This window comes from Antechinus flavipes, chromosome 2, assembly GCF_016432865.1.
Source record: "Antechinus flavipes isolate AdamAnt ecotype Samford, QLD, Australia chromosome 2, AdamAnt_v2, whole genome shotgun sequence".
Taxonomy (NCBI): domain Eukaryota; kingdom Metazoa; phylum Chordata; class Mammalia; order Dasyuromorphia; family Dasyuridae; genus Antechinus; species Antechinus flavipes.
In genome coordinates, this window is record NC_067399.1 from 191,679,387 (window position 1) to 191,690,623 (window position 11,237).

The 11,237-nt window shown below is 34.5% G+C and overlaps 1 protein-coding gene across 2 annotated transcripts in view; it reads left to right on the top strand.

The window, feature by feature from the left end:
- The window catches only part of SNTG2 (syntrophin gamma 2), a 640,226-nt gene extending 629,578 nt beyond the window's left edge, over window positions 1-10,648 (top strand). For both annotated transcript variants that reach the window (XM_051976027.1, XM_051976028.1), the window contains one exon: window positions 9,411-10,648. In XM_051976027.1, coding sequence (XP_051831987.1) covers window positions 9,411-9,542 — 132 coding nt within the window. In that variant the 3' untranslated portion in view covers window positions 9,543-10,648. The remainder of the gene's footprint in view (window positions 1-9,410) is intronic.
- Window positions 10,649-11,237: the final 589 nt, after the last annotated feature.

The following is an 11,237-nucleotide window of genomic DNA, read 5'->3' on the forward strand; positions in this document are numbered from 1 at the left end:
CTATTACTTGAGTGTACTCCCAATTTTTTGACATCTGTGAATTTTTTTTTTAATTTTTTAAGTTTGACACCATGACATCATTGGTATGGTAAATTCATTGAATGGGGACTCCTTCCAGTGATATATTTGGGAAGGTTGACACATGGAGATTTTTGTACTAGTGTGGGGACACTGCAAGTTTAAGTGTCAGAGATACCTGATACAGGTTATTATATCAGAAGTTGTTGTTGCTGCTGCCAAGATCTATCTTCTTTCCTCTATTTCTTCTATCTTCAACAACCTTTAAATTAGTAAGAATCCTAATTTGTCTGCATAACATTGATGTTCCAAGAAAAAAACTTGTCAAACCAAGAAGCTTTGGTTTCCCAGGGCTAACTATTTAATTCAGGCCTATGTTCAGAATTTATAAAGCTTTAATGAGGCTACACTAGGTGTAACACATTATCCTAGAATTAAAAGAAGTTTCTCTTTGGTGTCGTTTGTTTAAACTAGATAGTCTCACCTTTTGTTTTGAAGTTGTAGTCATCACAGTGAAATAGGAAAGAAGGGAGGGAAGCATGCCGAGTTGCAAATGAAGGTGAAGGTGAGGGTACTGGAAAACATATGCTAGTCAGACCATTATCACAACTGCCATCTGCCTTTTCTCCTAAATAGGGTTTTTGAGTTTTCATGACTCAATCAGTGTTGAAAGATCAAAAACCTCTAGTGCTATAAGATAGAAAGAATTATGAATATGCCAAAAGACAGTTTGGATTTCTTTATTATCAGAATAATGGAGAATGTATATATCTAAAAATACCCACAAAACATTTTAAGCAGCTTGCATGCATGTCATCTGACATGTGAGGAAGTGAAGCCAGGATAAGTAATCCAACTTATGCCATGCACTCTAGTGTTTGTTAGAGATATAAAAATAAAAGTGAAAAAAGTCTTTGTCCTCTTGTATATATCAAAAAAGACAATATGTGAACATATAGGTATGTGGGAAATATTAACAAAAAAAAATACAAGATGATTTTTTTTTTAGGGAGGCCAGTAGTAGCTGGGATAAATTGAAAAAAATATTCATGTAAAAGGGGCAGCTAGGTGGTGCAATGGATAAAACACTAATCCTGGAGTCAGGAGGACCTAAATTCAAATCCTGTCTCAGACACTTAACACTTACTAGTTGTATGACCTTCAGCAGGTCTCTTACTGCAATTACCTCAGAAAACAAACAAAAAAAGATGGACCTTAAAGTAACTTTTTTTCGAAACTAGGATTCTAAGAGGCAGAGGAGAAGAAGGTGTGTCATTCATGAGGGACAGCCAGCATGAATTCATAGAGATAAGGAGGATAAACTATAGATAGATAGAGACAGATAAATAACGTTGACATATTAAAATATATTTATATTTACACACATATGTATGTACAGATATGTATGTATGTTTATATGAGACATATATGTATATATGTGCATATATATGGAAATTGAAATCTAATTTGGCAAGCATATTAATTGCCTCAAGGTAAATAATATGTAATAAACATGGAAAGTAGGCTGGTATAAGGCTATGGAGGCTTTTAAGGCCAAGCAGAGGAATTTATATTTGATCTTAAAAGGAACAAGGAATCATTGAAGTGTGTTGAGCAAGAAAGCGATGTGTCAAATCTGTGTTTTAGAAAAATCAATTTGGCAACTATGTAAAGGACAGGTTCAGTTGAGAATAGAATTAAGTCAAGGAAATCTGTTAAAGGCTTGTTCTTCAATGGTCCCAACAAGAAATGATGACTGTGTGAGGTAAAGAAAGGATGGATGCTAAGGATGCTGAGTTAGTAATGACAAGACTTGGTACCTGAGTGGTATCACTAAAATGATCATATGCAATTAACTATGCCAAGAGGAACTATCCCTTCTTCTGAACTATACCATCATCTCCTAATGTGGTGTCCCCTGTGGGATGGCAGCAGGAACCAGGCTGGTTTTCATTCTCCCCAGAATGATTCCCCCTTACATGTAAGACTTCTAGCTCTCATTGTGCCTATCTGATCTCCAGCCCCAAGTCAGAAAAGAAGTATGACCTTTCTCTTATTGCTCCTGCTTTCCATCTCCCCATGCTTGTGTATTATGAGGGAATTCTGCTAGGGACCAATATAAGGCAACTTCTGACTTTTATTGCCAACCTGATCTCTGCCAGCCCCATCTTTTCAATGTGAAGAACTTCCTGTATAAACAGGAACAAACTTCCTAAGGCTTTCCATCTCCTGCTGTTCTTGTTTTTTAGGGAAGAGGAAGAAGAGGAAAGTTGTTGAGAAACATGACTTCCCTCTCTGCTGTGAATGTTTGGCTTTCCTCTGTTCTTGTGCCATCTCCTACCTAAGCCCCAGGCTTCAAAGGGAAGAAGGATTGCAAAATGGCATCTCCAATTTGATCATCTATTTACATATATTTCATTCTGTCTTGTCTTTGTCTCTTGCTTGATTGACACTTTCTTCTGAGAAGATAAGTGGCACCTTCCTTTCAAAAATGTGTATTGTTTCATCTGGTCATTCCCTAAATATTCTGGTGATTCTGAATGACTGTAGGTAAATAGCCAAACTTCATCCTTTTATTCCCTACCCTCTAATTCTTTATTCCCATCCTTTTCAACCCTATATTTACAAACTACTGTGCCTTTGGAATGTCTTTTCTATAGACAGCAGACTTCCTTTTAATCTAAATTACTTCCCTTCTCATTTCTTTCATCTTCTAAAAATTAGCAAAACCTGGTTCTCTTATGATGGCACAGAGTCACTGGCTATATTTTCTAGTGCTGGCTGTATCTTTATTCATTCTCTTCAATTCATTGGTTCAGGTAAGGGAAATGGAAAATTCCTTGCTCCTCATTGGCTCTTCTGGGTTCTCACTTTAGCGTCATCAATCAGTAATTTGTTCACCTTTGAAGACCATGTTATATCTACCATTCATTCAAAATTCAGGCCACTATTGTCTATAGATTTCCAATCAGTCTGATTCTTCCTCAATAAATCTGATACCTGGCTGACAATCTGTCTTTCTTCCCCAACTTCTGTCCTCATACTAGAAGAATTCAACTTACATAACATATTGACTCTCATTAAGATACTCTCTTCACTCAATTCCTCAACCTACTCAATTCTCATGACCTATTCCGCCACATCCTTGAACCCCCCCCCCCCCCCCCCCGCCATGGTCAATAGTTCTCTTATCTGCCCATAATTTATTGAATTTCCACCTCTTCTTCTGCTTTCCTTTATTAAATCCTACTCATCATTTATATCTAGACCTCCAATCCATCAACCATATCAAATCATCATCCCATTTTCCTTCTCCCATACTTTTGACAAATGATTATCCAGTCTTTTCATGAAGACCTTTTAAATCAGCCCATTCCACATTTGGAAATCATGAGAAGATGTATTCAAGGGTGAATGTGAAGGCTTATATGCTGGACTTTTAATCTAGTCTTCTATTTAGGATTAATGACAACAAGGTGGTATGATGAGTACAGAATTGAACTTTGTCAAGAAGCCCTGAGTCAGATCTTGCCTCTGATAATTATTAGTTGTATGTATCTTAATCTCTCAGACTCAGTTTTTTCTTCTGTGATAATATTAACTTCCTTACAAGGTTTTTGTGAGAATTGTAAAGTACTTTGCAAACTTTAAAATACCTTATAAATATCAGTTATTACTATGAAGCAGCTATGTGGTACAATGGATAGAGTACTGACCATGAAGTTAGAAAGACTTAAGATCCTACTTTGAATAATTAGTAGCTATGTGACAAGTAGTTTAACCTTTCTCAGCCTCAGAATTTCATCAATGAAAAGGTTGAACCTGATGACTAACAGGTTCTAGAACTATGATCTTATGATCACTCAGGAATATCAGTTTGAGGAAACACTAATGAAAGCGTCCAATGGAAAAAGAGAGAATGAGATTCTCTACTTGAATGACACAACTCATAGTCTCCTGTGTGCTTGAATAGGGAAAGAGAGAATACTAGTTGATTGCTCACTAAATATATTTAAAACCATTTGCCTTTTTAAAGAATTCTTGGCTCATGTCATCCCTCAATAGTTTGTATCATACAGCTGTAAACCTAATTGTGGTAATAAAATCACTTGTAAAAGTCCTATTTGGATTTTGGATACATACACACTGTATTTCTCTTTTTGGATAAATGGCATACGGTAGACATTGAAGTATTGAATCATACCATGCCAATGCAAATTTCCAGGTTATATTGTGTTTTCAGTCACCTCCTTATTTTTGTGGATTTAGGTAAGACATAGTCCTTGCCTTCAGAGAGATCAAAATCTGATAAAACACTTGAGCTATTTTTTTCCATATGGAAGACTACTCAGCCAGATCTCTATCATCTTGTGATTTTCTATGTCATTTTTTCCATTTAATATATGTGGAAACTGTGACCCAGAGACATTAGTGCCCAAGATCACAGAGTAAGTTTGTGGTAAAGCCAAGAGTAGGACCCATATAATGCAGGATGCTGAGCCAGAGGCCTTTAATATTCATGCCCAAAGATTTATTCAGTATTAAAAATAGACCATTTATTTAGTCTACAAGCCCAAATACACTTTTACCTGAGGAATTCTGGGACTCAACAGTAATAATCATTTACAGCTTTGTTCAGTCAAAATTCTAATTCAAAATCAAAAATACACCTTTGGTCTTTACTTAGCCTTAAAATTGTAACACAAGGCATCATTACTAACAACATGTGTTCAAAAAATAATGAACCTGAAACAGCAGGGCTTCAAAATTCATGAGGATCCCAATTGTTTTGTGCAACAGTTTCCAATGTTTTTGAATAATCTTTGTCTTGTTCCAGGGTACTCAGGAAACTTTTCTTCCCCTCTTTTTCCACCCTTGATTACAGAGTCTACACTTGGAAATTTTTTGTTTATTTTCTATAATCCAAGAGACATCTATGTACTATTGTTGTCATCTTAACACTACTAAAGAGGCAGTGATATAATCAAGTAAATATTTCTGCAGAAAACTGTGTTGAAAGATACAAAGTTTAACTAGGTAATATATGTACTTAAGAAGTTACTGAAAACAGCCATCAGTATTAGAATGGATGGATTGTTAATAGTTGGAGTTGGGAAGACCTCAGTTCAACTCCTATCTCAAATAACTTCCACCAAGTTATTTAATTTCCCTGAGAGTCAATTTCCTTATCTCTGAAATGGGATAATAGAACCTCCCTCACAGAGTTGAGATGAAAATCAAATAAGATGACATAAATAAACTGCTTTGCAAACATTAAAAGTGCTTTAGAAATTCAAGTTACTATGATTATTGAATTTACAATAATATGCATTAAAGTCTACTGAGTACAACGTTCTTATGGTATAATTAAGGAAACTGAGACACAAAATGGTGAAATGAGATATTACAGATATTATTTTTATTATAGATATTATGCTCAGATATCTTGTTTTCATTGTATTCTAATTTCAATTGTGTCACTCTTATGATTTGTAAAAAAAAAAAAAAAAGACAATTTCCATTAGAAAGGTGATAAACTCAGGATCCTATAGTTTAAAGGGTATTAAAGGTATTCTTTGCCAGAGTACAATTATATTGTGCACATGAATACCAACTAGATATTTTGAATGAACATTCCAGTTCCAGATTACTTTGGAGATGAATGCCAGAAGCTATTTTTCCATTGTGTCTGTACCCATTCTTCTTATCCCTTAGACTAATTACAAATTGTTATAATCTTTTGATTTGCATACAGTGTTCCACTGTGAGAACAGATAAAGGATCCAATTGGAGAGAGTCCTTTAGCACAGATGAAATCAAATCTCTCTGATTAGAAAGTTCTAGTATAATTAGCCATAATCTTTAAGATCAATTAATCACTAAACAGTTATGGGTCTGGCTCTGAGCTAAGAACTGGAGATATGAAAAGAGGCAAAAGATATTCCTTTGACAACAAAAAGTTTACAATCTAATGGGAGAGGCAACATGAAAACAAATCTATACAAAGCAAACTATATACAGGAATATAAAGAAGTCATCAACAGGGAGAAGGCATTAATATTTAAAAGGCTTGAGGAAAGCTTTAAGTAAAAGAAAGGTTTTGCTATTTATAGACATATGAAAATATGCTCCAAATCATTATTAATCAGAGAAATGTAAATTAAGACAACTCTGAGATACCACTACACACCTGTCAGATTGGCTAGAATGACAGGGAAAGATAATGCGGAATGTTGGAGGGAATGTGGGAAAACAGGGACACTGATACATTGTTGGTGGAATTGTGAACACATCCAGCCATTCTGGAAAGCAATTTGGAACTATGCTCAAAAAGTTATCAAACTGTGCATACCCTTTGATCCAGCAGTATTTCTACTGGGCTTATACCCCAAAGAGATACTAAAGAAGGGAAAGGGACCTGTATGTGCCAAAATGTTTGTGGCAGCCCTGTTTGTAGTGGCTAGAAGATGGAAAATGAATGGATGTCCATCAATTGGAGAATGGTTGAGTAAATTGTGGTATATGAACGTTATGGAATATTATTGTTCTGTAAGAAATGACCAACAGGATGAATACAGAGAGGACTGGCGAGACTTACATGAACTGATGCTAAGTGAAATGAGCAGAACCAGGAGATCATGATATACCTCAACAACGATACTGTATGAGGATGTATTCTGATGGAAGTGGATCTCTTCAATAAAGAGAGCTAATTCAGTTCAATTGATCAAGGATGGACAGAAGCAGCTATACCCAAAGAAAGAAGGCTGGGAAATGAATATAAACTGCTTGCATTTTTGTTTTTCTTTCCAGGTTATTTATACCTTCTGAATCCAATTCTCCCTGTGCAACAGTTCAGTTCTGCACACATATATTGTATCTAGGATATACTATAACCCATCAACATGTAAAGGACTGCTTGCCATCTTGGAGAGGGGGTGGAGGGAGGGAGGGGAAAAATCAGAACAGAAGTGAGTGCAAGGGATAATGCTGTAAAAAATTACCCTGGCATGGGTTCTATCAATAAAAAGTTATTTAAAAAAAAAAAAAGAAAGGTTTTCGTTAAGTAAAAGAAAGAAACCAGAAAGATAAGTAGGGAGAGCAGGGGTGAGAGATCATTCCAGGCATGAGCCAGATAGAATTCCCAGAAGCCAGAGGTGGAATATCTTGCTTATGGAACCGCCAGGAGGTTAATATCATTGGGTCAGATTACCTGGTAAAAGTAAGGTTTAAGAAGACTGGAAAAGTAGGATGAGACAACAATGTAAAAAGCTTTTAAATATCAAGAGAATATTTTTGTATTTTATTCTGGAGGCAAAATAGGGAACCCCTGGAATTTATTGAGTAGTATAGTGACATAGTCAGACCTCCACTTTTTGAAAATCACTTTAATGGCTTAATAGAAGATGGACTGTGACAGACTTGAGGAAGACTGACCCACAAGTAATTTATTACAATAGTCCAGGTATTATTAGGAAATGAAGGTCTGCACTAAAGTAGTGGCAGTGCCGGAGGAGAGAAAAGGGGAATATTTAAGAGAGTTGGCAAATGTGAAAACTATTAGCAAAGGTTAGATATGGGGGATGACAGATAAGGAGGAGTCCAGATGACTCCTAGGTTGTAAGCTGGAGACCACTGGGACATTAGTGTTGTCCTTTATAGTAATAGGGATGGGAGGAGAAGAGGGTTTAAAGAAGGGTTTGTGTTCCATTGTGGACCTGAATTGAAGATGTCTAATATATATAAAGCACTACCTTTGTGAAGGATTCAGAGCTTTCATAAAGATGAAAGATGAAAGAGGCCAACTAATTCAACATCCTCATCATTTTGTAGATGAGAAAATTAAGTTCAGGAGTTTAGTTGACTTTTCCAAGGTTTTATGTGTATGTGTATGTGTGTGTGTGTGTGTGTGTGTGTGTGTGTGTGTGTGTGGTATGTATGTATACAAAATAAGTCTCAGAAGTGAGGTTTGAATATAGATACCTATGAAGAAAGTGTTTTGTAAATAACTAAAAAATATGCAATTGAAAATGACATCATAAATAGTTGCAAAAGTTCTAAATTTCCTGAAGACAGGAATGATGTCTTAGTCATTCTTTCATTTTCCACTTTGCAATGCAAGTCATAAACTTAATGCTTATTGAAGTAAAAGGACAGAGGCCAATTTCTTATCATATCACCATTACAAAAATTCTTTTCCATGAAAGTGACTATTTTAATGACATTTTCACTACTATAAGATTTTTATTATTATTATTACAGCTTTTTATTGACAGAACATATGCGTGGATAATTTTTCAACATTGACTCTTACAATCACTTCTGTTCCAATTTTTCCCCTCCTCTCCACCTCCTCCCCTAGATGGCAGACAGTTAAACATGTTAAAGTATGTCTTAAATATAATGTATGTGTACATATTTATACAGTTCTCTTGCTGCACAAGAAAAATCAGATTTAGAAAGGTTAAAATAATCTGGGAAGAAAAACAGAAAGGGAAATAGTCCACATTCATTTCTCAGTGTTCTTTCGCTGGGTGTAGCTGGTTCTGTTCATCACTGATCTATTGGAACTGAACTGGATCCTCTCATTGCTGAAGATAGCCACTTCTATCAGAATTGATCCTCATATAGTAATTACAATAAGATTTAAGGAGCATGGTAACTTGAGGGATACAGGAGCTAAAGATATGTAGAACATAAGCTCCCAAAGGATAGGAATTGATTCAATTTTTTTCTTTCTACACTTAGCACATAGCACAGTACCAGAACCCTCCTAGGTGCTTTATGAGTATTTACAGTTGTTACATAGAATCGCTCCATATTAAAATCTAGCATTTATCAAATTACAAAGCAAGACATCAAAAATAACTTTTGGCATCAAGATGACAACAGTGGATGACAACAGGCGAAGTTGGAATCAAAAGAACTCCCCTTCAAATTTCTCCTTTAAACACCTACTGAACCTGGGTAAGACACTCAACTTTGCAATTCACAAGCTCCATGTGAGGATCGAATGAAATCATATATACAAAATGCTTTTCAAACCTTCAAGTGCTACCTAAATGGTTGTTAGATTGGTGTAAACTCTATTTCTCTGGCACCTAAGTTCCAGCATCAGAGTTCTGCTTAGTAAACATATTGCTAAAACATAGATTCCAAGAAATGATAGTTATTTTGATGGTTTCCATTTTTCAGTGTTTTCTACTTCCTATTAGCAAAACTGTTTCTCTCCCCCAGGAACATGGACATAACTTTTAAGGACACCTAAAGTTTTACAATAGGTTCTTGGTTTATTGGATCGGTTTTATTTGTTTGATTTTGTTGTTGTTGTTATTGTTGTTGTTGTTTCTCTTATATTCTAATAATGAGTATATTTATTCTTTTTCTTATAGGAACTTGAATTCCAGGACCTGACAGCTATTTTACATTGCATACACTCCTTTATTGCTGCAAAAGTGGCATCGATAGATCCCATGTTTATAGACAGCCAGAGTGTTGCAAGAAGATACATGTATAGCAACTGAAAATTGTTCCTGTCAAGTGATGACTGAAAATTAAATTATTTTCTTAAGACATTAATTCTTTCCTGAACAATATTGCAACTTTGTGTGATTTTATAATGAGCCTATAGTTGTGATACCAATAAAATATGTAACTAGTTTCCAAATTTGGGTCATACTTGTTAAACTTGACAATTTAGAACATATTTGTTCAGGGCAATCAGCTTGTTATATGTAACATAAATCAGAATTCCCAAGTAAAGTGATCTATAACATTTCTACTATCATTTTTATAAGAAATATGGAACACTAAGGACTTGACTGCCCCTGTTGAGAAGATTCATTAATAATATTAATGGAGAGACTGGGGTTCCACTGTTTTATTTTCTCTTAAAAGGGGAGAGACTGGCATGGTCTTCTGGTCTTGCTTTTATGAGAGATGATGTGAGGGAGATGAGACATTGAAGTATAATTCCTACAATGTAGGTTCTTCACAATATTTTTTTCCAATATTTTTCTTCTCAAAAGAAAAAAATCTTTCCCATGTTTTTGTTTGTTCTGCTTAGTTATTTTTGGTTGATTTGGTTTGTTTTGTTTTTTAATTAAAAAGCACTTTAATGGAGTCAGTTGTATTTTACTTGCAGGAAAACACAATGACATTTCTAAGAACACCATGCACATATCGCAAAACCAATAAAACATAGGCAGTGCAAGAGCTCTCAGCTATCAAATCTCAGGCTTTTGTCATCAAGATGTAGATGAGTAATAGTAGGAAAAAAATAAACAGTAGGCTAAGATAAATCATGTTTACAACAATGCAGTAGATTCATGAATCTCTTTCCTATATATCTCATACTGAGGAAAGAAGAGAAATGTTTTTTAGTGGAGCAGGAATATTTCTAATTAATATATTATTTTAATAGTACTTTCATTTAAAAAATCCCCAAAACACATTCATGATTTCAAATATTCCTACTGAAATATTATATTTTATACAGCTAACATCTTAAAATAAGATATAGTAGAGGAAATAATGCTGATACAGTGCCAGAGAAGTTTTAACTACATGGCTAGTTATTCTCTTTTTTTTAACCCAAATTTTCCATTAATATTAACCTTAAAATATTCACAGGCCTAGAAAAATGAAAGCAGAATATTGTTTTCCCATAATTTTTTTCAAATTTCTAATTTTTATCCCAAAACAAAAATCATATTTGGATTTATTCTTTTTTTTTTTGAAAAACAAATTTTAAACAAATCTTAGAAAATGTGATGTAGGTTTTTCAACACCCAAGAAGTCATTATTTGGTTAGTTCAAAATAAGACTATAACATCTCTATGATTTGACTGATGCCCTTTGAAAGACACAGTGGCAAAAAAATTAAAAATTACAATGTTTTCTTGTGGCAGTCCTAGTGATGAGCTTCTCCAAATTTAAGTAGGTAGCCTAGGCTTTGTCATTAGCCTTTTATTCAACTTGAGTTCAAATCCAACCTGAGATACTCATAAGTTATATGACCCTGTTTTAATTTTTTCCAAATTAAAAGGAGTGCTTCCACCCTGGGCAAGTCAACATCTATTTATTTTAGTTTTCTCAACTGTAAAATGGAGATAATAACAGCATTTATCTTAAAAGATTATTTGGGCAGCATATATATATATAACTAAAATATAATATGATATAACAAAATATATAATATAGTGTAATATAATGTAATA